Genomic DNA, 26709 nt, shown 5'->3' with positions numbered 1-26709 from the left:
GGGGAGGGCGGGGGGCGCAGTGGGGAGGAAGAACACCTGGCAGGCAGAGACTTTTTGATGCTTCAGAATTTGTCCGTGTTATCTAAGCAGTGTGCCCTAGTACTGGCTTGAACTTGAACCAAGTTTACTGAAGAACCCAACACTAGCCCTGCTCTGAATCTGGTGTGCCCAACCACACTGCACTGAACAGCACTGGGCAAGATGGCGGGGAGGGAGGGAGGCAGAGGCAGGGGAGGGCTGGAGGCAGGGGTAAACTGAATAAGAGAATTCTCCTCTCTCTATCCTTTTACTCCAACTGACCCATCAGAATGGCAGCAAAGAAAAAGCTCCCTGTTGTTCTGTTGATCCCAAGAGGCCTCACCACAGAGTCTTTGCATATGCTCTTCCTCCACCTGGAATACTCTTCCCTCTTTTCTTCACTTTGTTAATTCCTACTCATCGTTTAGATCACAGCATAATTTCATTTCCTCCTCGTCCCTGACTAGTTCAAATCCCTACTATATGCCCTCACCACTGGACACTACTCTTCATAGCACTTATAATAGTGGCAATCTTACATTTATTTTTGTGATTATTTGGTTAATATTTGTCTACCTCGACACACTGTAAAGTCCTTGAGGGCAAGGGCCATGTCTGTTCCATTTTCCCTAAACCTAGTATACTGCCTGGCTTACAGTAGGTGCTTAGTAACTATCTGTTGAATGGATAAGGGAAGGAAGTTGCTGGACTGGGCCCCTGATATTTATTTCATCTTGGGCACTTTCAGCCGAATCAAAAATGTCTGTCCCATCCTCCTCAAGTTAACTGAACAATATAGCTCCTGAAGCCTTTTTCTCCATCTCCCCAAGAACTACCACATGTATTCCAGGTCATCAAGCCTCTCATTTGATGAAAAGGTACTTGCGGCAAGGATAAGGTGCTCAAGCCAGAGGGTACATCAGAGGCAATTGGTGGGTTTCCAGATTTATCAGTGAATTCTGCTCCAGGGCCAGTGTGTGGCCTGGGCTGGGGATGGGTAAAAGGAAAACAAACTGCCTAGTACTTCTTATTGTCTTTCAGGTCCCAGCTCAAATGTTACCTCCCCCAAGAAGCCTTCCCTGATCCCCCTCTATTTTTGTGAATTAAACTTACATCACCCTCTTCTAAGAACTTACTATGATTTGTAATTAGACATTTTAAGAGAGACTAGCTGTTAATTATCTGTCTCCTCTGCTGGCCAGGAAGCCCATGAGTTCAAAGATGAGTCTGCTTGTTTACTCTTACAGCCCAGTGACTAGCGTGGGGCCTGGCTCATGGTAGATGCTCAATAAATATCTGTTGAATGAATGAATGAGTTCATGAATGATTTAATGGATAACATATGGAAGTCTAGCAAGGCAAGCAGGGGAAGAGGGGAAAGCTGGGGTCAGGGCAGTCAAGCCTTCTTGTCTTCTGCCTTCTAGGGGCTTTCTAGGAAGTGTTTTGAGATCCTGATACCAGTGATAAGACTGTGCATGCCCAGGAACCGGAGTCTCCACTGTGTACCCAGGACTGCTGCATTCTTGAGGCATTAAGGGCTTGGTTGTTAGAGGTGAGGCGGTACAGAAGATGCTCAGAAGCTCAGTGTCTGCAGCACCTGGGGAAATGTGGGCAGCAAGTGCCCGACCAGCCAGTGAGGAGGCAGGAGAAGGCTGCCCAAGCCCCTGCCCTTCCTCTCTCTCCCTGGGCTCCTGGGACTCCTCCAGACTCCTGACTTTTAACTGGGAGTCCTGGCCTGGAGCCCATCCCACACCCCTCAAACCAACTGAAGGTCTTTCTGGCTGAAGTTTCCCTCCCCCCACCCACAGGGAGTTCCTGTCTCAGCAGGAATTCATACCAGATTGAAATGAGCAGCTGGAGCAGCCTGGAATGGAGGGTGTATGGCAGCGATCAAACGCCCAGTGTGTAAGGGGCAGGGGGTGGGAGAGAGCATGGCGGCGCATGTGTATGCTGGATGGCCCACAAGCACAAAGAAATGAGAGACAGAGATGGGGACACAGAGTAAAAGACAGGGAGACAGAGAAAGAGACAGAATCAGAGAAAGAGATTCAGAGGCAGAAAAAGATAGGCATAGAGAGATATACAGAGAAAGATAGAGGCACAGACAAAGAAAGAAACAGAGAAGTTGAGAATAGAGAGAAAAGCAGAAATGGCAAGAGATGAAGAAATGAAGAGACTGGAAGACAGGACACTGGGAAAAGATGGAAGAAAGAGAGACAGAAGAGGTCAAAGATGGAGATAGGCAGAGAGAAAAAAAAGGAGAAAAGAGACTGAGACTAAGGAATAGTCACATTTATTCACTCATTCCATTTATTGAGCACCTGAGCCACCCAGGCACAGTGCATGGCACAGATCAATGCAAGTAGACACAAATGGTAGGGACCCAGGTGCAGCAATAAAGACAGAAGCTGAGATAGAGACCAAGAGAGGAAGAGACAGAGATGCAGATGAGACTGAGGAAGGAAGTGCAGGAAGGATACAGAGATAAGAGAGTGGCAGAGACAAAAGGCCTGCAGGCAGGGAGGGCAGGACAAGTAGGGGCTGAAGGGCAGCCTGGAAGAGAAGCAGGACCAGGGAGACCTGGCGTTGCCTCCCAAGGGCAGCTCTCCCTCCTCAGGGCCACCAGGAGCTTTGCTGTGTCCACAGCTGCTTGACCTCCCTCCTGTCTGCCTACCCGCTTCCTTTCAGGCTCTAGAGGAGGCTGGCTGCTGACAGCTCCCTCCTGCTCCTCCTCCTGTCTGAGTTTCTCTGCCTGAACCCCAGGTCAGGATGGAGTCCAGCCCAGCCCAGAGGAGGGGGGAATGGGCAGTCAGTCAATGGATATAAAAGAACCTCTTCTCCACCAAGAGGCCAGCTTAAGACAATCCTTTCATCCCAACAAGCCCCCAGGAGATATGAAAAGGTGCGTGTAGGGGGAGGAGGGGTGAGTATGTGAATTGAGCTTCCAAAATAGCGTAGGTGCCTCTTCCTTCTGGGGTCTGTGTACCAGCCCCAAATACACCAAAACCTCCCTGAAATCTTGAACTGAGAGAAAAAGCCATTTGTAGCAAATGCTGAGCCCTCCTCCCATCTCCTCCCACATCATCACTGAGAAAATGCCGCAGAGAAGAGGGTGGGCTGGAAAGTCAGTCACCTACCCGCTGGTGCCAGGTCTCTGGGCCTGAGAGAAACGCCAATCCGTGTTGGGTGGGGCTTGCTGTGGAGAAAACAGAAGGAAAGGGGCTGAGTACCCATGAGGAATCAGAATGTCGCCCGGAGTCCCTTGGGATGGGCTGGGAGGGAACGAGCGAGGGGGCACAGAGAAGCTGCAGGAGGAGGAAGAAAATGGGATGGGGGAAGGGTAGACGCATCCCTAAAGACGAAATACACCCCAGGTCTCAGAGGCCTGCGGTAAGGGGGACAAAGGATAAAATAGCATTTCATCTGACCACAGTTAGCAAGCCCGGATTAATGGTCCCTTCCTCCCTGCCCTTAGAATCAGAACATCTGAGCAGAGATTCAAGGGCTGAAAAGTAACTTCTGTGGGACTGGGGGAGAGGTGCAGAGAAGGCCCCCAAAAGTGACAGCAGAGGCTTTTAAATGAGAATCTGGCCAGCCCTAGAATGAATTTATTCAGCTCCTCAGCTGGAAACAAATCATCCTCTGCAGCAAGATGGCTGCTGCTCCGGGTAACCCTTTTGGTGCCAGGTTGTGCAGTAACATATTCAGAGGGACACCCCCTTCAGGCCCTTGACCCTCAAGGATCCCTTCCCACAGCTAAATAGATTATTAATTTAGGAGTCATGCCAGACTGGGTCTTTGCAGGGCATCCAAGCCCCAGGACACCTCTCACCCCCAGAACTCCTTGCCACACAATGGCCTTTGACTGAGGAGGAGAGAACAAGGCTGCTCTTTCTGGGACATAGAAAACTGTTGGGATGGAGCCCAACAGGGATCAAGCTCCCACAGCCTCCAAGCAGAGCCAACTCAGTCTCCAGGGCTCCCATGGGGCTAATCTGGAGCCATGTCCCATGTGGCTGAAGGTGTGGGGCTCTGCAGCCAGCCACTTCACTGCCAAGTCCCTTTGTCTTTCCAGAGACAGTGTTCTCCCATCACACCCTCTCATAGAGCATCCCTAGAGTCATCTCCTCACTGGTTCTGAAGTGTGCTGGTAATTAACTCTCACACTCACTCCCAGAAGCCGAGGGAAGTGTGAGCCTCTCCTTTTACACTGGGGAGAAGGAAGACTCAGGGCTGTCAAATGACTCACCCTAAGGCTCACAGGTGGCAGCGGTGGGAGCAGAACTCAGAAATCCAGCAACCTAGGTGCAGCAGGAGTCACTGCCACCACTCAGGGGCTGCTGTGGGATGACCAGCCTTCAGCCACTGGATTCTTAGACACAGCCAAATCTACACGGAGATGCAGTGATCATGATAGATTGGAGGAGAGGAGCTGGGCAAAACTCACAATCTCTGTAAGGACATGGGTCCAAATTAATTGAGTGAGGGCTGCTCTGAGAAGAGGAGCCCCAGAAGGCCTTTCTCCACATGTATAGCCCTAAATGAGAAAGAATCACCCTTGCCCCATGCAAGCAGACACAAACCCATCCCTCCTGTCCTCCAGTTTTACAAGTTCCAAGGGCCCAGCGATTGAGTGCGCACATTCTGGAGTTAGGCAGACCTGGGTTAGACTCTTTCTCAATCACTTACTCTGTAAACTTGAGCAACTCGCTTGACCTCTCTGAAAGATGGGGATGCTCAGACCTATCCAAAAACATCGTTGGGGATAGCAAATGAGATGCTGTGGTTCTCAAAAGAGATGTGTAGTAAGACTCTCAATCAGCTATCTAAATCACCTGGGAGTGCTTTTTTAAAAATATAATTCTGATTCAATAGAGCCAGGGTAGGGCATTGATAGGAGTAAAAGCTCTCAGGAATGTGAAAACTTGTGCTTTTTTCTATTATAGTTTCCCCACATATGAGGGCACTCTGGCATCTGGCAGAGGCTGTGGCTCTCCATCCACCAGAGGAGGAAGGGCTTGCTGGAGTCTCGGATACTTTGGTTACCCCCAAAACCCTAACCTTAGATCGCTTGGTACACTGTGATCACGACGGAGCCAAAAGCCTATCTCTGAGCGTCCAGAGCCCGGGTGCCCCAGGCTCCCACTTCCCGCGGGAGAAAGCGGGCTGCTGGTGCCATTAGGGTCCCAGTGCTTCCTGCCCTATGTAGAGGCCTGCCCCCTTGTCCCAGGTCAGGCCCTGGTGCCCTGCTAGCCGCAGGGTAGCACAGCTCGCGCGAGGCTTCTAGTCTGGAGAAGCAGCCACTCTCCCTCCAGGAGCCCCAGGTCCAGCGGGGTCGACGGGCCCGTGGGTCATAGAGTCCCGCCAGTCCCGCGCCTAGAGTGCCCAAAGTCGTTCCCGCGCTCCAGGCGCCGCAGGCCCCCCCTGAGCCGACTGGGTCCAGCTGGGGGCGGGGGGGTGGTGGGGCCGGAAGTCCCGAGTCCTCCTCAGGACTTGGGCGGCCGCGACCTGGGGTCATCACGGTGGTGAGTACCCGAGGTGGGCAGCGCGGTGGGACCGGGAGCCCGTGTGAAGCTGGCAGTGAAAGCTCGTGTGCGTGTAAGCAAGTGCGAGGGGTGTGTGACTGGGTTATGTGTGCGAGGCGTGTAATTGAGGTGTGCGAGCCAGTGCGCCGGGTGTGGCCCGTGGTTGTGGTCTGCAGGGAGGACACGCGTGAGCCTTTGCGGGCGCCACCTATGTCCTGGGTACAGATGGGAGAGAGCTGATGGGGGGAGAGCTGAGGATAACAGTGAAGTCACAATTCACTGTGGGAACTGTGGGAGTGAGGAGAAACGTAGAGACCAGCAGAGCGCGCCGGCGCCTAGGAGGCTGAATCGCAGATCGGTGACTGCCTCCCACCCCCAACTCCGGCACCCCGCGGAAATCGCCAGAAATTCACTGCAAGCTCTGGTTGGGTAGCGACCAGTTCAGCCGCGACCTTTTGAGTGTGGGGGCGAGGTCGGCCCCTCTTCCCCTCCCGCACAATCACCACCACCTTGGGGCGCCCACAGCCACATCCCCGCCTCCGCCACTCCTCTGGTTTCGCGCAAATAGTCCGGATGACCCCACGAGTCGGGTGGAGCGCAGCCAGGGCCAGGCCTGCCGGAGAGGAGTGGATGCAAGTTCAAAGTCCCTTATGTGGGCGGGCCGCTTCTCCAACGCCGCCCCCAAGGGTCGCCCCGGGTGGCGCTGAGCCCCTCACCTGGCTCCGCTCCAGCAGAGTATTAGAGCGGGACCGGAAGGCGTCAGGCTCCAGCGCCAGAGCCGAGGGCTGTTGGACGCTGACGGGCCTTAGAAAGGTGAAGTCACTGCCGTCCGACGCTGGCGAAAAGCACGTCCTGTAGCAATGGCTCTGCGAGTCTGTGGGCCGCAGCGTCACCTCCATGTACTTGAGCGTGCCATCTGAGCTCACCTGCAGGTTGGGGCTGGACTGCTTATAGAAGTCCCGGGAGGGCGATTCCTGGCGCCTGCAGCACTGCCCCTCACCCCTGTCCCCATCTGCGTGCCCGCGAAGGCACTTGGCTGACAGAAAAGTGAAGGTGACTAAGGATAAGAGACTGATGGCTGCTAGGGCCACAATGAGGTAAAGGGTAAGGTCTGAACGCTCAGGCGGGTGTGTGAGGAGGTCACTGGATTTGGGCATTTCCTCAGGGTCCTCATCCTCCAGAGCCAGCAGCACTGTGGCTGTAGAGGAAAGTGAAGGGTCACCATTGTCCCTCACCAGGACCACCACCCGCTGGGTGTCAGAGTCATCCTCCAGTAAGGCCCGGGCTGTGCGCACTTCACCAGTGTGTGTAGACACGAGGAACAGTCCTGGGGCTGTGGACTGTGGCAACAGTGAATAGGAGAGCCATGCATTGTGGCCTGCATCAGCATCCACAGCTGTCACCTTGGTGACCAAGGAGCCAGGAGGGGCAGAGCGAGGGAGACGCTGGGGGGCTGAGAGTTCCAGACCAGGCCGGGGGTGCAGCACAGCTGGGGCATTATCATTCTGGTCCAGAACAAACACATGCAGAGATGTATTGGCATGCAGTGGGGGAGAGCCAGAGTCTCGAACCCCCACCACAATCTGTAGCATCTGCAGCAGTTCGTAGTCAAAGGTACGCTGGGCAAAGACCCGCCCATCCTCAGGGTTGACATACACAAAGGAGGAGGCCGGGGCTCCCTGAATCTGACTCCCTATGATGGAGTAGGTGAGACGGGCATTATCCCCAGTGTCTGGGTCCAAGGCGGCCACAGTGCAGAGGAAGGAGCCTGCGGGCTGGTTTTCTGGGATGTAAGCAGTATAGAGCTGCTGGATGAAGTGAGGTGCATTGTCATTAACATCTGAAATGTTGAGCCTGATGGTAAGATGTGTGTGCAGGGGAGGTGAGCCAGCATCACTGGCCTGCAGCTCGATGATATAGTGTGATGTGGCCTCTCGATCCAAGGGCTGGCTGGTTAGCAGTGAATAGTGGTTCTCAGAAGGCTTAATCTGAAATGGCAGGTCCGGAGAGATATCAAGGCTCACGTCACCATTTCTACCTGAGTCTCGGTCCCTCACATTAAACAACCCCACTACTGTGCCCACTGATGTGCTCTCCAGGACAGGGTTGACCAAGGAGGCCAGTAACACCTCTGGGGCATTGTCATTGGCATCCCCCACATCCACTTGAATCACACAGTGACCCTCCATGGCTGGCCATCCCTGGTCACGAGCTCTTGCATGAATTTCATAGAAACTTGATTCTTCAAAGTCTATCAGACCCAACACATGGATTGCTCCACTGCTAGGGTCTAGGCCAAAGAGATTTCGCACTGCTTCTGATGTGTGATCCCCAAAAGAATAGTCTAGTTGGCCATTGGTGCCCTCATCTGGATCAGTAGCATTAAGGCAGAGCAGCAGTGTACCTATGGGTGCATTCTCCGGGAGTCCCACACGCAGAACTGAGGAGAGGAAGGTTGGAGCATTGTCATTGATGTCCAGCACGGTGACAGAGATAAGGGTGGTTCCTGAGTGAGCTGGGGTGCCCCCATCCACAGCAGTGAGCACCAGCTGATGTCTTGCCTGGGTTTCACGGTCCAGCTGCTGCTCTAGCACCAGCTCTGGGAACAGTTTCCCATCTTTTAGGGTTTTCACATTCAGAGAGAAGTGGCTGCTGGGGCTTAGAGTGTAGAAGCTCACAGTGTTGGTACCCACATCCGGATCCTGGGCGCTGTCCAGTGGGAATCGAGTCCCAGGTGCAGCTGATTCTGAGATGCGTATCTCTCGCTCAGGGGTGGCAAAGCTAGGAGAGTTGTCATTGAGATCCAGGATCTCTACCTCTACACGGATTAGTTCCAGGGGGTGTTCAGTTACCACCTGCACTGGCAGCAGGCAGCTGGTGCTGGCTCCACACAGGCTCTCGCGGTCAATCTTTTGATTCACTGCCAGAGCACCACTCACCAAGCTCAGGGAAAAATAGCGCCCGTTCTCCTCAGAGCCCAACCGAAGTCGACGACTCAACAGATCTGTCATCTTTAAGCCCAGATCCTGAGCAACATTCCCCACCAGCGTCCCCGGCTCAGACTCCTCCACCACTGAATAACGAAGCTGCCCAGACACCCAGCCCCAGCAGCACAAGAACAACATGCACAGCACTTGCCATTTCCCAGGGAGCTGTGGGGGTGTCTTGGGCCCCATGACCCAGAAGTCCCTTCTTGGACAATTACTTTGGGCTGTCCTGTCTCCAAGGTAGACCCAGGGCTTGTAATTCAGTAGCTGAAATCTCTGATGTCTCCTTCCAGCCTCTTAAAAACTGCTCCGAGGTTTGCCTGCCTGCAGCAGTTCTTCTTAGTCACCAAATGGCGGGGGTGGGTTGAGAGGGAGGGGAATTGAATCTGAGCTGGGGAGCTGGGGGAGGAGAGGCGGGCAGGAAGAGCAGATCCCCCACCTCAGCTCTGAGTCTGATTGGCCAAAAAGTCTGTCTGCTCTCAACCAATTACCAAGTCTCCTCAGTCCTGGAAAGCTTATGAACAGGCAGTGCAAGTCTGTCACAGAAGCCTTCTACCTCCCCACTCTTTTTATGCTGCAGGTTGATTCAGCCCCTTTGGCAGCAAAGTTTGACAGCTCAGATGGTGCTCAACAGGGAAGACAAAGTGGTACAAAACTCCTCAGTGTTCTGCCCCAGCAACTTCCTGCATGACTTCAGAAGCTTCCACTACTTTGCTTGAACCAACAACAAAATGTGTCCTTCTGGGAGAGGCAAAACCCATGTGTTCTCCCTCCCTCCCCCATCCTGCCCAACACTGCTAGGGTGAGAGAAAAGAATGTTAGCACCTTGAAAAGTCTTGCTCTGACTCCAGCAATGCTTTGAGGAAAATCTCAATGTCAGCTGATGACTATAGGACTCAGCTTTTCTGAGATCCTGGATGTGTGCTGTGGAATGAGCATCACAAATTGCAGGTAGGGGGAACATTTCTGGAGCTGATCCAGGTCACCCAGGAGGGCAGCTAGAGGCTAATTCAGGAGAATTCTACTTAAACCCCACCCCCCGAGAGTGGCTGTCTCTATGAATTTCTCAGCCTCAATCAGTTTTCTGAAATGAGGTGATTTCACTTACTGTTTTGTTTCCAAAGAGGTAATTCCCACCCACCCCAAATCTACTTCATCTAGTTCAGATCCCAGGAAGGACTTGATTGGGAGCCCTGAAAACCTGGACCAAAAGATCTCTGCTACTGCCTTGATCAATGCCTCGCTACTCCCTTGACTCTCTCTTCTTTGTGTTCTCTGCTGTGTTTCAGGCACAGTGTTCCCTTCACAGTGGGTTAGGGAGTAATAAATAAATCTTAGTTCCCCTCAATCCACTGAGAAATGGCAACCTGAAGTCAAGATACTCCAGAACCTGCCCCCCTCATTCATATGAAAAGCAAAGAAAGCAGCCATCTTGGTTTAGGTGATTGCCTGGTGCAGCATAGCCTTGTGCATGATAGCCTGCTATGTGCCCATGTGCCACCAGCATGCTTCCATGATAGCCTGGCTCTTAGTCGCCAATTACTTTCACTTCTTACTCTCAAATATAGCCATAACCCACCCCAAGTGCTAATCTGTGACAACTCCCTGGTTAATTCACAAAACACTTCCAAAGCACAGCATCCACCACATAGTTACCACTCACAAAAATGGTGACATCACTATGGGCTCTTACAGAGAGGCCAGTACTCTCTGGGACAGGGCCCAGCCATGTGCCTGCATCAGAACAACCCTTAGGCATTGGCCGAGCCTGCAAAGATCTCACCTCTAGCCCATAGAGAAGATCAGAGGGTGGACAGCTTGGGCGAACAGGCTCCCCTGCCATAGGTGCACTGGGTGACTTCACCATCATGAAGCTATCACTCCGAGTGGGTGCAGAAGCCAAGGGTGTACAGCCATGAGAGTGGCCGCCCACATCAACAAACTTGATAGGATCATCTGACCCTAGCTGGATTCGGAGGATCCCATTGGAAGGAGGAAGCCCCTCCCTCCTTCGAGATCGGGTGAGACAGGCACAAGTGCCAGCAGGAAAGCAGGTCACTCCGCATGCAGCCCCACGCAGACACTTAGAGAGTAGTGCTACAAAGGAGCCAAAGGAGACAAAGCAAATTGCCACAAGGGACACAGCCAAGTAGAGGGTCAGGCGGGATTCTCCTTCCCTTGGAGCTGAAGATTCTCGAAGATCAGGGACAACCGGATGAGTGTCTTCCTCCAAGGACACTAGGAGAGTAACAGAGGTAGAGAGTGGTGGGTTACCACTATCCTTCACCACAATGACTAGCTTCTGAGGTGGGAGATCAGCTGGGATGGAAACGGCTGTCCGCACCTCCCCAGCATAGCGAGAGACTGCAAACAGGCTGGGATCTGGGGCCTCCAGGAGCTGATAGGAAACCCAAGCATTGTAACCTGAATCCAAGTCCACAGCAGTCACCTTTGTGACTAGGTGGCCAGCACCAACTGATGGAGGCAGTGCCTGGGGACATAAGGAACCAGGCCGGGCCCGAGGGCGGAGCACAGCTGGGGCATTGTCATTGAGGTCCAGCACAAATAGGCGAACTGTCACAGTGCTGCTAAGGGGTGGGTTGCCCCGGTCCCGGGCCTGTACCTCGAACTGCAGTGTCTGTGTTTGCTCATAGTCAAAGGATCGAGTAGCATGAACAGCTCCTGTTTGGGGGTTCAGAGAGATGAAGGAGGAAGCTGACACATCTCGGTTTCTGGGCTCTAGGAGAGAGTAGGAGATAAGTGCATTCAAGCCAGAGTCTGGGTCAGAAGCTGCAAGCGAGCAAAGCAAGTCCCCCGGGCGATTGTTCTCAGGAACAAACACCTCATGTGACCTTTGGAAGAAAGAGGGTGGGTTATCGTTCACATCTGAAATATTGAGGAAAATTGTCCTGTAGGTACTCAGAGGAGGGTTCCCAGCATCAGAAGCAGTGACCATGATGTCATAGCTGGATTTAGCCTCGCGGTCCAAGGTTCCAGCAGTCACCATAGAGAACTGGTTTCTGAAGGCAGACTTGAGGGCAAATGGCAAGTGGTCTGGAATACCAAGGCTCACATCTCCATTTGACCCTGAGTCAGGGTCCTGCACACTAATGAGTGCCACCACGGTGCCAGGTTCTGCGTTCTCTGGAAGGGTCCCAAGCTCTGAAGTCACTGTGATGTGGGGGGCGTTGTCATTTACATCCAGGAGATCCACCCGAAGGCTGCAATGTTGCTCCATGGCTGGAGAACCCCCATCACGAGCCCGCACATCAAATTCGTAGTAATTCTCGCTCTCAAAATCCAGGGGCCCCTGAAGGGTAAGCTTTCCAGTAGTGGGGTGCAGGCTAAAGAGGTTCCTTACACGATCAGGGGTGTGACCACTGAAAGAAAAGGTGACGTTACCGCTGGGACCCAGGTCCGGGTCAGAGGCATTGAGCTGGATGAGCACCATGCCGGCTGGAGCGCTCTCCAACACGCTAATCCTGTAGCTAGACTGCTGGAAGGCCGGGGCGTTGTCGTTCACGTCCAGCACCGATACTCGGAGCTCAGCTGTGCCCGACCTAGGGGGGTTCCCCCCGTCCACAGCAGTCAGCACCAGGCGGTAGTCCGATTGCTTCTCCCGATCCAAAGGCTTCTCCAGGAGCAGCTCTGGAACGAGGCTGCCGTCGCTGCGCTTCTTGACATCCAGTGCGAAGTGTTCGTTGGAGCTCAGTCTATAGCTGCTTATGGAGTTGCTTCCCACATCTGCATCCTGAGCCTTTTCCAAGGGGAAACGCTGTCCTGGTGGGGCTGCCTCCCCAATTTCCAAGTCCAGCTGCTGCCGAGGAAATCGGGGGGCGTGATCATTTACATCTACAATTTCTACCTCCGCTCGGTACATTTCCAAAGGCCCTTCGGTTACAAACTCCAGAGGCACGATGCAGCTGGCACTAAGCCCACACAGTGCCTCTCGATCGATTGGATTCTTGATGAGCAGGGCTCCGCTGTCCAAATCCACACGGAAGTGTCTTTGGTTCACCTCTCCAGCGACCTGCAGCCTGCGAGCTGACAGACTCTCTGTATCCAGCAGGAAATCTTGGGCGACATTCCCTACAAAAGTCCCTTCCTGTGACTCCTCTGGGACTGGGTAGCGGATCTGCCCACAAACGTAACCCAGGTGGCAAAAGAGGAACAAAAGGGTAGCTCCCCGCCAGATTTCTACCCAGCTTCTCACCTTGCGGAGCATTGCTGCCGCCCGCTAGCTGTCTACCTGGTGCTGGCAAGCCGAAGAAGCCGACCCGCCCCAAACGGCCAGAGCAGCTGGAGACACCAATCTCCCTTTCCCCGCGCCAGCTCTGGCGCGGCTTGGCCGGCGCGGCAAGGGTTACGCGCCGTTTTTTGCTGGTGGCGGGGTAGATTTGTCTGCCTTTCCCCACCCGATTGGCAGACAGCGGTTCCTGGGCTCAGCCAATAGGCTGAGCAGAGAACGTCCCAATAGCAGCAGGGTTAATGCGTCGCAGCATTGGGGGAAAAAAAAGAAAGAAAGAAAATCCTGTCTTTTCTCCTTCCTCGCGCTCAACAGCATTTCTTTCCAGGGGTTATTTGCTCTGTGGAGAAGCAGACAACATATATGTTTTTTTTTTTTTTTTTTTTTTTCTAACAGGCCAACTTCCCCCGCCCCTTTTTGGTTGGGAAAACAGCTGAGCCCTAGCAACCTGCAGCCCAGAGAGCGAGTAGCCATTTGAGACTGGTCACTTTATTCAAGCTGGTGTTGTCATCAACCAATAATCTAAATGAGCAGCTTCTGTCTCAGTCTGACTGTATTACAGCAACAGCTAATGAGAAGCACTGCCATATACTCAAAACTGCCTCTCTGCAGTATATTCAGAAACGTATCCCTCTCTTTGCAGGAAAGGTTTATACATTAATGTAGCCAATTCAATTTATGCAGTGCACATTTTTATTGTAACAGGAGGCGCATTGGAAACCAATCTCTCTTATTCAGACACTTGCTAGTGATACTTTAAAATGCCATTCTTTGATTTCAAAGACAGTATAGAAGGGGATAGAGTGGGGTAGAGGAAGCCAGGAGAGGGAGATGTTCCAAATCAGTAAAGAATCAGTGCGTCTGGAAGGCGCTAAAGATTGGATCTCAATACTTGGCAGAATGCTAATATTCACAGATTTAACAGCTTCCATGAATGACTGGGATCAGCAACCAACAGCATTGTGCCTACAAATCCCGTTATTTGACACCACAGCACCCTTTATGTGTTGTTAATTACCAACAGAGACCTTTTTAAAAGAGTAAGCTTTTCACTTAGCCCCAGGGGACCTTTTGGAATGAAGTCTTGATTTTACCCCACCCCCACTCCCATTCAGACTCTCCCAGGAGCCTGGCTACTACCTTGCACAAGCGCAGAAACACAGTTCATTTCACACTGTAGGTACCTGTAAATTGTAATATGAGTGGCAAATACACCAGAGCACAGAAAATGAGAAAAATCCAGCTTGATCTGGACATGAGATTTCTGAATTCATCCAAATCCTCGCCTAGGTTACCACTGGCTGTCGAAAACCAGCAGCAAAACCTGGGGTTCTATCCTCCCCAGATTTTTTCCAAACCCTTGATCCTCAGGCATATCCTTTTGGCTATGGTGAGGCCAGCAACCAACATTCTGGTCTCAAAGGTGCAAAAAAACCCTAACCCTACTTCCATTGAAATGACGGAGGTATAAGTCAGCCTGACTGACCAGGCTATTATGCCAGGATCCATTGTCTCAGTGAATGGCAGCATCATCCTTGACTCATTCCTCTCCCTCAATATATTATGTCAATCAACAAGTCCTGATGATTTTACTGTAGTCATCTCCCTCCATTCACACCGCCACTGTGCTGGCTCAAGCATTTATCAATCTTCTCTTCAAATATTGCAATAACCTTCTAACTGCTCTCTTTGCTTCCAGTCCCTATATCCCCAATCCATTTAACTTATGGCTGCCAGAGTAATCTCTCTAACACACAGACACACACAAAACTGATGACAGCATATGTATATCAGTTCAAAATTCTGCCGTGACTATACAGAATAAAATAAAAACTCCTTAGAATGGCCTAAAGTTATTCATGATCTAACTCCTGCCTCCTTGCTTCACCTCACCTCCAGCAGACACGCCCACTTTAAGGCTCAGCAACAATAAAATACCATGCTTCCTCTACATGGAATTTCCTGCAATGTCCTCTTCCTGCCCCATTTCCCCCTTTACTATTTGACAAACTGCTACTCAACCTTTAGTGAAGAGCTCAAGCCTCATCCTCTGTAAAGTCTTCCTTGAGTTCCCCAGTCTGACTTAGGTGTTTCTTCTTCTTTGTTTCCTTTGCTTTTTGTATTTGCAGACCTCTATTATCATTTCTTTTTGGCACGTCTGTCTCCCATGGTACACTATGTAGTATGATGGCAGGGATGGTATTATTTAATATTTCATAAGTGCCTAGCACAGTGTCTGGCACATAAGGGTGATCAATAAATGGTGAACCATTGATATTATCATTTATTAGTTCAACAAACATGTACTCAATACTATGTAAAGGCATTTTATATACATTATGTTTCATTCTGTCAACAACTTTGGAAAGTTGGTATTACCTTTATTTTATAGATGAGGAAACTGGAATTTGGAGAGGTTAAATGACTTGTCTAAAACCAAACAATTAGTATGTGCAGTATTAGTCCCCCTGTTCCCAGTCTGGCAATAAATAAAGCCTTTTTCTATAACATCTTAAATGATTTTTCTACCAGTTTGTCATTCCCATAACCACAAACTGACCCTATACTGATGTCTTTAATATCCAAGGACTGGACCTCTTACAGGTCCCAATCCCTTATATTTGCAAGTTCATACCAAAACGAACAGGCACACAGGCTGTTTTACTAGAATCTGACCATCATAAAGTCTTAATCCTATATATCCTAGACTTGACCTTTTTATGCCCTGTATGTGATTCTCTCATATCTAGACTTTTAAAAACAGTTTTATTGGAATATAATTCACATACTAATATAATCCACCCATTTAAAGTATACATTTCAATGTTGTTGTTTTTTTTTTAAGTATATTCACAGAGTCGTGCAACCATCACCAAAATGTAATTATAGAACATTCTTGTCACCCCAAAAAGAAACTCCATACCCATTACACAGTTGCCCAGGTGCTGGTGGTTTAAGGAAGTTTTTTTCTTTGAATGATTGAAATACTGTCTTATGTCTTCCTTACAATGCTCTTCTAGAGGTATTCTATGTAACACTTTAAGGTTGGGAAATGACATTATTCTTTAAACTGGGCCCGGTTCAATAAAGCTGACTCTTGGTTCTATGAACACCAGAATAACACTTTGCTTCATAAATATGGTAATCGATAGATTGGCAGGTTCTAGGGCAGTGATTTTCACACTTGTCTGCACAGTGGAATCATCTGGAGGATCTTCAGAAGTTACTGGTGTCTGTGTCCCACCCCTAGAGATTGTGCTTTAATTGGTCTAGGATGTGGCCATGGCATCAGAATTTTTAAAAGATCCCTAGGTGATTCTAATGCACAATCAAGTTTGAGAACGTTGTTCTAGGGAAAATGACAGTTATTTTCCAGGCTGACCAGAAGAGTAGCAACTGCATCCCTCCGGCTTTTGTACGTGGTCATCTTTGGCTGTCCTCAGATTTGCTAATTTACAAGGTGTGTTTAAGATTTTGGATGGATGAAGAACTAATAAAAATAATAATAGTAATACCTAATATTTATTGAACACATATTCCCTTTTTGCATATGACAAACAGGCTTAGAAAGATTAAGTAACTTGGCCAAGGACTTACAGTTGAGAACTGGTGGAGCCTCATTTGCCTAACTGCAGAATCCAAATGTTGATCCAAATAGCATTTCCCATCAGCAACAACATGATCATGGTTCTTTCATGACTGTAGGTGTGCATAAGTTTATCTCCTAGGCAAAGGCCTTGCAGTCACCTGCACATCATCCTGAATGAATGAAAGCTTCACTATTCTAAGGATATGAATTTACCTGCTGCTCACATTATGTGTATACTTAGAGAAATAATGCCGGGAGGATAGGGAGTGACACTGGGGTACAAAAGGACTTTCATTTTGTACTTTATGTTCTTTTGGATTGTCTGGATTTATTTTCAAAATAAAGTTTTATAATTAACAATGGCTATCTTTGGGTTTGGAGATTACAGGTAATCTTAATTTTTTTCTTTAGACTTTTCTGTATTTTCCAAGTTTTTCTATGATGCACATGCATTACTGTCGTCACATAAAAATATTTTGTAAATAATGTGCATATAATTTCTAGCAGTGTGCTTGAAATAAAATTTAAAAGATGCCTAGAATTTATTTCTTTCATAGAAAATTATCTGAGGATGAGGTACGGGATCTGTGTAGGTAAAGGAAAAATTATAAGCAAACTATTATTCTTTAATGCAGATGTACCAATCATTTAAAAGATGGATGAATGAGGTAGTTTGTCTATTCCTAGCAGCTGCCACTGGTTAGAGGTATCCAGTAGTTTGTTCCCAATGCAAATGACACCTGGTTAATCTCTAAGTGCTGAGATCTTGGGTTATAGCTTAATAGTCCCTTAGCAAGATTGGTTAGTTTTGATGGTGAGTGCTGAGGGTAGAATTGGGTCCATAGATGAGTGAACTTACTCCAACCTGAAATGAGACCAAAGCTCACACTCTAGCCAGGCCATCCTCCTCATAAAGGAGAAATTTGATTTAGGGAGGACCAGGTGAAAGTGTGGTTGCATCATCACAGAAACATCACCATTAAAAAAGCAGCCCCACATCTGGGGTCTTAAAAGCTTCTGAGTGGCCATCTAAGATGCATCAATTTGTCCCAACCCACTTGGAGTAAAGGAGAGTGAAGACCACCAAAGACACAAGGAAAATATTAGCCCAAGAGATAAAAGGTCCATATAAACAAGAGACTCCATTACCCTGAGACCAGAACTAGGAGGGGCCTGGCTACCACCAATGACTACCCTGACAGGGAACACAACAGAGAGTCCCGGACGCAGCAGGAGAAAAGGGCGGAGCAGAACTCAAATTCACATAAAAAGACTAGGCTTAAAAGTCTGACAGAAACTGGTGAAACCCCCAAAACTATGGCCTCCAGATGCTCCGTTAACCCAGAACTAAAACCATTCCCAAAACCCACTCTTCAGACAAAGATTAAATTGGACTGTAAAACAAAAAAATAATACTCATGGGGAGTGTGCTCTTAGTTGAATCAGATACACGTGACCAAATGGGCGACTTCTGCCTGGAGGCAGGATGAGAAGGCAGGTGGGGACAGAAACTGGTTGAATGGACACAGGAGATCCAGGGTGGAAAGGAGGAGTGTGCTGTCACATTGTAGGGATTGCAACTAATGTCACATAACAATACGTGTATAAACTTTTGTATGAGAAATTAACTTGAGCTGTAAACTTTCACCTAAAGCACAATTAAAAAAATAAAATAAAATAAAAGCTACCCATACCTTCCTGAACATGGTGCAGTCATCAAAAAGCATTAATGTCATTCAGGGCTGACTTGCCAACCCTTACCTGTCCGGGAGGGGCGCTCTCTGCACCCAACACCTGCCTATAGAATACAGGATCGCAGCTCCGCAGCGTGTTCTGGCGGCTGGCCAGTGGGCTGGAGGCATTAGGTTTCTTTAGCAGGGGGTCACTGCGGCGCGAGTCCGTGGTGAGGTACACCTGATGGTAGAGGTGCGGCGGTATCAGGCCTCCCCGAACGGCGTCCGCGTGCATGGAGGGCCCTGGTGTTCTGTACAGGGAGCTCACCGGGCCTCGGTATAGGTCCCTGGACTGCTTCCACTTGTAAACTTTGAATATGATGACTCCCAGGACCGTGACTGCGAACCCCACGGAGACCAGGATTAGAGCAAGAAGTAGATAAAAGGTGAGGTTTTTATTCTGCTCCCGGGGGTCAGAGCCAGAGGAGAACTCGGTCTGAGCCTCTGGAGAGTCCTCTGTTATTGACACAGTCAGTGTCGCAGTGGTGGACAGCGATGGCTCCCCATTGTCTGTGATCAAGACTGTTAGAGTCTGCCTGGGCAAATCTGTGTCCTGGACTGGGCGGGCAGTGCTGATTTGGCCTGTGTGAAGCACCACAGCAAAAAGGCTCTGGTTGGGGGCACCCAAGAGGCTGTAGGAAAGCCAGGCATTGTGCCCTGCATCTGCATCCCAGCCTACCACGCGTGTGACTATGTGGCCCACAGCGGTACCTCGAGGCAGCATTACCACTGAGCTCCCTCCTGGCCAGGGGCATAGGACTTGGGGGGCATTGTCATTGCGGTCAGTGACAAATATGTTCACGCTGATGTTGGTGGTCAGGATTGGGGTGCCACCATCGCTGATATGAGCTATTAATTTGAACTCCCGTCGATCCTCGTAGTCTAGGGGCACCAAGGATGACACGACACCACTCTCACGATTTATCGTGAAATAGCGACCCACGAGCCCGGTTTCAGCTCCTTGCTCCAGGAGAAAGAAGGAAAGGCGAGCATTCTGTGGGGCGTCGGGGTCCCAAACACTTAGGTTTAGTATGGGAACCCCAGGGAGGTTATCTTCCTCAACGTAAACGTCGTAGCAAGATTGGGAAGATTGTGGAGGATTGTCGTTGATGTCGGATACTTGGACCCGCACTGTCGTAAGGGCTGACAGGGAAGGGGCTCCCGCGTCTCTAGCAGTGATGCTGAGGTTGTATTCTGGCATGGTCTCCCGATCCAGGGCTGCGCTCGTTTTCAAAGTGAAGTAATTCTGGAGGGAAGAAGTAAGGCTGAACGGGAGATCTGGTGGAACCTCGCAAGTCACCAACCCGTTCTCCCCAGTATCCAGATCGGTCACACTGAGCAAAGCGATGACAGTCCCTAGAGGGGCATCCTCGGGGACTGGACTGTACACGGAGGTGACTGTGATCTCCGGGGCATTGTCGTTCACGTCCACAACCTCTACCAAAACTTTGCAATGTGCTCCTTCGGGATTGGCGCCTTTGTCTTTGGCCTGGATGTAAATCTCGTGGAGTTTCGTGTCTTCAAAGTCCAGTTGGCCCTTGATTGTCAGCATCCCTGTTACAAGGTCTAAGGCAAATAGTTCCTGCACGCCGGCACGGTTGTGGCTGCCGAAAGAGTAAATAATGTCTCCGTTGGGGCCTTCATCCAGATCCGTTGCACGAACTTGCACCACGAGAGTGCCGGGGTGTGCATCCTCCGGTACCCGCGCCCGGTACAAGGACTGGTTGAAGGCGGGGGCATTGTCATTCGCGTCCAGCACAGTGATGCGAATGGGAAGGCTAGCAGAGCGAGCTGGGGTTCCTCCGTCCAAAGCCGTCAGCACCAACTGGATACTTGGTTCTCGCTCCCGGTCTAGGGCGCGCTCCAGCGCTAGCTCCGCGTACTTTGTGTTGTCCTCCCGTGTCTGCACACGGAGCGCAAAGTACTCATTTCGGCTCAGCTCATAGGTTTGTAAAGAGTTGCTTCCCACGTCGGGATCGTGCGCGCTCTCCAGAGGAAAGCGCGTCCCCGGCGCCACAGCCTCGCTAATCTCCAATTTCATTTCCCGGGTAGGGAAAGAGGGATTGTTGTCGTTGATGTCCTGGATCACCACTTCCGCCCTGAACAACTCCAGCGGTCTCTCTACTATCAACTCCAGAGTTACAGTGCAGGAGGGCAGTGTCCCACACAGCTCCTCCCGATCCAGGCGGTCATTCACGAACATCTCTCCGGTCTCCCAGTTCACCTCAAAGAATTTTCGGCTAGCTCGTGGCACCACCCGGAGCCTGCGGGCTGACAGGCTGCCGAGATCCAAGCCCAGGTCCGCGACCACGTTGCCCACTGCGAAACCCTTCTCTCTTTCTTCCAAGATCTCATAGCGAATGACGGCGAACGCCTTGTGCAAGACACCAAGCAGAAGCAAAACTCCCACCACTCTCCCGGTGCTTACCAGTCCGCTCCTCCAGGCCTCTGGGACCATCTCACACAAAAGCAGTTCCTCTCAGCGGGGTCCAGATTGTCCCGGCTATTTCGCGGAGAAACTTTCAGCGGGTTAGCGCTTGGGCGCTGGGCGCCGAGTCGGACATGGCTTTCTGGATGCCGCTGATTTGCTCGCCGGCTGTTCAGTCTCTGCCTCATCCCGGGGCGCCGAAAGGGGGACTGGCCGGGGCCAGATCTCCAGAGTCTTCATTGGACGACAGCGGCACACACAGTTCCAGCCAATAATTGCACAAAGAATGCGCTAGCGCCGGCTCTCTGAGCGGGACTCGCGCTAGCACCAGGAACTTCGCTTTCTTTTGGCTTCCCTCCAGAGTTTTCGACCACAGTATCCGTACATCGGAATTTCACCTTAACGTGGAAAGCCAACTGCAGGGCAATGAAACTGGCCGCTCTGCGAGTCTCCAAGTCAATCCAAGGCTTATTAAACACTTTAATCGCTTTCTTTAATCGAAAGAAGGAGGATCAAACCAAACCGAAAACGACACAACGTTGTCTGGAAAAACGCCAACAATTCTGAGTTGTTGGAAGACTGGGTAAAATCTAACTAGCCAGATCCTACATGAAAGGAGGCATTTAGCATTTCTGTCGAGATGTTTATAATTTCAGTTTGTCTTTTACAAAATGAGGCTGTAGAAATTCCTGTCACTTCCTTGGTAGAGCAAATCAACAGGAGCTACTGTTTGGTTTAACTCCTTCTTATGAAATTAAATACATAATTCAGATTTAATTTCTCTGAAAACCGGATGTTGTTGTCTAGCTCTCATTTTTTAAGAACCAGAGGGTAAGGTGAAATTTTCCTACTGACTTTCCCAAAGAGCATCATCTCAATCTTACAGCATCATTTCAAATATTTTCCCTTCTTGATTAATCCTTTTCCCAAGATCCTGGATTGTTATGCCACAAGGAGAAGTTGCACTGCTAATAAAGGTTAACCAAAAAATGAAAAAGTCAGGCCTGTTTACCACCTAGGAGCTTTATAAAATGATAATGATAGCAAAGCTGCATGAAGTCTTTAGAGGAATACAAAGCCTTTAGCCATAGATTAAAAGCCTCAGTCTTCTGCATTTCAGATCATAGTCACCAAACAAAATAGCAATGTTAGCATAATGAATAAGAGAGTCAGCTATGAAATAAACCAGAGCTGAGTTGTATGTCCTTGGATAAGAAACTAACTTCTTAGGTCCCTGGGGCTCCTATCTTATTAAATGAATAAGGCAGGTAAAGTGCCTACTAGAGAGTAAGCCTCAATCAATGATGCAAATCACCCTATTAGCTACTAGATATGAAATTTCAGAGCCTCATACTATTTCTGCATACTTGTTTTGGATATCCTTTTGATTGCATATAGCGCTTTCTAAAGTGTAACTGTACCTTGAACATAGGCAGGTTGGTAGGCAGACAGGTTAGATGGGTAAATAGGAAATAAGTGTTTTTAGAATATTTACTGAAGACATGAAAAGCCTCATGTGACTTGGCTCTACAAGCCCTCATTAATCTAATCTCTTAAAATTAGTTTTAAGTGTTCAAGTTTGACAATTGGTCAGACCGCCAAGAAAGCTGATATAAAGAACATATTCTATATATTCTAGAATATATAATGTATGTATTTCTATATGTAGAATATAGCCTAGTTTCTTGCTACTCGAAGTGTGAGCCAAGAACCAGTGGCATAGGCATCATCTGGGAGCTTGTTAAAAATGCAGACATGCCCTACTCCATATCTACTGAACCAGAATCTGTATTTTAACAAAACACTTGGTGAATTGAATGCACATTGAAGTTTGAGAAGCACTGGTCTAGTGAGTTATACAGAGACATACTGATTTATCAGTCATTTTTTCCATTCACCATCACTTAGTTTACAATCTTGTTTTTGCACACTATCTTAAAAATTTAAGCAATTTTCCCATTAATAATAGGGCCCATAGTTTTCTTAAGACTGCTTCATAAGCCAGCAAAACCCTCTTGGATACATTCAGCCAAAGTGATCGTCTTACAGTGTTAATTGGATCATACCATTCCCCAGCTCAAAACTTCACAGTAGAGTCTCATTGCCCTTGAAAAAGAATACCAAATCCTTTGCATGGTATATGAGGTTCTTTCTCATGCCCTCTCCCTCTCTCTCAGTATTACACTGGCTTTCAATGTCGTCTTCAGTCAAGCTCTTTTGTGCCTCAGGGCCTTCCATGTAGGCTGTTCCTCTCCCAAGAAAGCTTCTTTTCCCCTCCTTCCCTTTGCTTCAAGAGGATCCCTGGTGGCACAGTGGTTAAGAGGTGGGCTTCTAACTAAAAGGTCGGAGGCAGTTTGAATTCACCAGCAGCTCTGAGGGAGAAAGGGCTGGGGATCAGCTGGGGCAGTTCTACTTAGCTTTGCTAATTCCTACAAATCTTATTAGTCTCAGTTTAAATGTTATTTCCTAGCAGTGGTCTTCATTATGACCCAGTTGAAACCAGGATCTTTTATTATGCTTTCCCAGAGCATCTTATATTCTCCGTCATTGAACTTATCACAGTTTAAGTTTTTATAACTATTTTTTGTTTAAGCATAACATCTGCCTTTCCCACTAAAGATAAAAGCTCCAGAAAGGCAGGGACCATGCCTGTTTGGATGACCCCTATATCCACAATGAGGAGCCCTGGTGGTGCATTGGTTAAGTGCTCGGCTGCAAACTGAAAGGTGGGTGGTTCAAACCTACCAGTTGCTCCATGGGAGGAGATGTAGCAGTCTCCTTCTGTAAAGATTTACAGCCTTGGAAACCCTGTGGGGCAGTTCTACTCTGTCCTATAGGGTCGCTATGAGTCGGAATCGAATTGATGGCAACAGCTTTTGTTTTGTTTTTGGTATCCACAGTGCCTAGCACAGTAGATAGTTAATAATTATTAATATAGCAAATATTAATGCTAATGAAATAGATGTCATAAAATACACTAACAACAACAACAACAAAAAAAAAAAAAAACACACCAAACCCGTTGCCATTGAGTCGGACAGCGCAGAACTGCCCCATACTCATTTGTATGTCTCCAGTCTCTTTAGTAGTAAGCATTGCTGGAAGATAATTCACTCCTTCAAGCTACCGTGGGCCTAATGAAATGGTTTCTTTTCTTCTTCTTTTTTTCTTATGGTTGATTAAGAATAATTTTTTTATTGTGGTGAAATATATCTAACAAAACATTTGCCATTTCAATCACTTTTATTTGTAGAGTTCAGTGACATTATTTATGTTCCTCATGTGGTGCAACCATCACCACTATCCCTTTCCAAATTTTTTCATCATTCTTAAAAGAAACTCAGTACCCCTTAAGCAATACTTCTCATTTTCCCTTCCAAGCCACCCCTGGTAACCACTGATAAACTTTAGTCTCTATGCATTTGCCTATTCTAGATATTTCATGTAAGTAGAATCATATAATATTTGCCCTTTTGTGTCTGACCTATTTCAGTCAATGTAATGTTTACATAGTTCATCCATCCTGTACCATATATCAGAACTTCATTTTTCTTTATGGCTTAATATTCCATTGTATGTATATTCCACATTTTGTTTATCCATTCGTCTGTTGATGGACACTTGAGTTATTTTCACCTTTTGGCTATTGTGAATAATGCTGCAATAAACATTGGTGTAAAGTATCTTTTTGAGTCCCTGTTTTCAGTTCTGTTGGGTATATACCTAGAAGTGGAATTTCTAGGTCATATGGTAGTTCTATGTTTAACTTCTGGAGGAATCATCATACTGTTTTCCACAGCGGCTGCAGCATTTTACATTCCCATCAGCAATGGATGAGGGTTTCAAGTTCTCCACATCCTCTCCAACACTTGTTATTTCCCCCCCTTTTTTTTTTTTAATAATAGCAATCCTAGTAGGGGTGAAGTGGTATCTTATTGTGGTTTTGATTTGCGTTCCCCTAAAAGGTCAGCAGTTCGAATCCACCAGTCGCTCCTTGGAAACCCTATGGGGCAGTTCTACTCTGTCCTATAGGGTTGCTATGAGTTGGAATCAACTCAGTGACAAGGGGTTGTTTTTGAATGACATTGAGCATCTTTTTATGTGCTTATTGTCCATTTGCATATCTTCTTTGGTGAAATGTCTATTCGGGTCCTTTGCTTGTTTTTTAATTGGGCTTTTTTTTGTCCTTGAGTTGTGGAAGTTCTTTATATTTTTGGGATATTAAACTTTTAACAGCTATATGGTTCCCAAATATTTTCTCCCAATCTGTAGGTTGTCTCTTCACTTGGTTCATAAAATCCTTTGATGTACAAACATTTTTATTTGATGAACTCCAATTTATCTATTTTATATTATGTTGATTTTAACATGCTTTTGGTGTCATATCTAAGAATCCATTGTCGAAAACTAGGTCTCAAAGCATTACTTCCATGTTTTTGAATCTGTTTATTAGCCTATTGATCTCCAAGAGTAAATATAGTTTTCCACAGTCAAGTAAGGTATGGTAATATGACTCACACTGGACAAAAAACAAAGATGGCATAGCTAGCTGTGTCATCTATATCCAGGGGAAATGGAAGCACCTGTATATAGGATTGATACGATTTTCCAGTCTCTATATTCTTTCCTCTCTGTTTTATAATTTCAAGAGAGCCTCTGACCTATGAGATACAGCAAACATAATATAATTTTAAAATACAAAGTGAGTGTAATACGGTGATCAAGAGTGAAGCCTCGTTGTCAAATAGTCTTGAGTTCCAATACTAGTATCTACGTAACTTAAAAAAAAAATTTCCCTAAGTTTTGTTTTCCTTATATATAAAATGGGAATAATAATGGTATTCCTTGACATAACCACAGACATCTCAAAACCACATCTTAATATTTTAAAAAACTTTTAACAGCTTTATAATTTACATACTATACAATTCACCCATACGATCCAATAATTTTTAGTAAATTTATTCATTTGTGCAACCAACACTACAAACCAGTTTCAAAATACTCTCATCACCTCAAAAAATTCTCTCATGCCTGTCTGCAGTCAATCCTTGCTCTTAACCCCAGCCTCAGGCAACCACTAATGTACTTTCTCTCTGTATAGTTTTGCCTAGAAATTTCATAAAAATGGAACTAAAAATATGTAGTCTTTTTTTGGCTGGCTTCTTTCACTTAGTTTAATGTCAAACCTAGCTTTTAACTATACTCTCAAATCTATTCCTTCTCCAACCTTTCTAAAATAGTAAATGGCACTTCCATCAACCATGTAGTTACTCAAGTCAGAAATTCAGAAGTCATTCTTAGCATCTTCTTCTGCATACCCACAGACAATTCATTACCAGTTCCATGCTTACTACCTCCAAAATACATCCTGAATCTATAACTTCTTTCTACTGCCACTGCCACCAATATTCAAAGCCACCTTGAATATTGTCATAACTTCCTCCCTGGTCTTCTTACTTCCTCTCTTGCTTTCTCTAAAATCCATTTTACACCCAGAACCCTGAATGATTTTTCAGAAGTATAAATCAGATTATATACCCTCCTTGCCTAACATAATTTATGAGGCCAGTGCAAAATGAAAAGGAGGGACCCCTTTTTAAAAAAATTATTAAGACTTTCAAGATAGTGATAGAAGAACACTAAACTAAGCAAGGGGCCCTGTGTGACTGACTGCACAGGTCACATGCCTGTGAAGCTGGCCTAGCCTGGCACAGAACAAGCTCTTAATAAATATTAGCTAATATTATTTCAAGAGGGTCAATAATATCAGAACATCCTGCTCAAGATGCTATCAACATAAGGGTATCATTTAAGGACAAATGATATAAAAACAAATAACCTATAGATCAATCAAACATGTACCCCAGTTTAGGAAGGTGGGAGATCTTTATCTGAAGGTTAACCAAATATTTTGCATACTTTGGTTTGAAAAGATCAACTATGAGTCTTAATAATAAGTTTTCTAAGACCTCCATTCTATCTACCCTTAGAATATAAGAAATTCAGAGACATCCGGCAAAATGGCGCTTTAGGCAGAAGCACCACGCCGTCCCTCCACAGTGAAGATCTGAAAAACTAAGCCGAACAGAGAATACAACAATCCTGAAACCCTAAAACATCAAATGAAGAGATAAAGAACACAGCCAAGAACCAAATGGAGTGAGAAAACTGACAGAGAAC

The 26709-nt window shown here is 47.7% G+C and overlaps 1 protein-coding gene across 7 annotated transcripts in view; it reads right to left on the bottom strand.

Moving 5' to 3' along the window:
• The window catches only part of LOC101354188 (protocadherin gamma-C4), a 168077-nt gene that overhangs the window by 15405 nt on the left and 125963 nt on the right, over window positions 1-26709 (bottom strand). For 4 of the 7 annotated variants that reach the window (XM_004381117.2, XM_004381115.2, XM_023735625.1 and 1 more), the window contains exon 2: window positions 3156-3214. In XM_004381117.2, the coding sequence (XP_004381174.1) occupies window positions 3156-3214 (59 nt within the window). Of the gene's footprint in view, window positions 1-3155; window positions 3215-6259; window positions 8720-10313; window positions 12756-18126; window positions 23220-26709 lie in introns of those variants that run through there. The other 3 variants (XM_004381113.2, XM_004381112.2, XM_004381111.2) reach the window with 3 other exon arrangements.

The sequence above is a fragment of the Trichechus manatus genome, unplaced genomic scaffold (assembly GCF_000243295.1).
Source record: "Trichechus manatus latirostris isolate Lorelei unplaced genomic scaffold, TriManLat1.0 scaffold00080, whole genome shotgun sequence".
Lineage (NCBI taxonomy): Eukaryota > Metazoa > Chordata > Mammalia > Sirenia > Trichechidae > Trichechus > Trichechus manatus.
The sequence above is the reverse complement of the archived record's forward strand: the minus strand, read 5'-3'. Positions and strand labels throughout refer to the sequence as shown.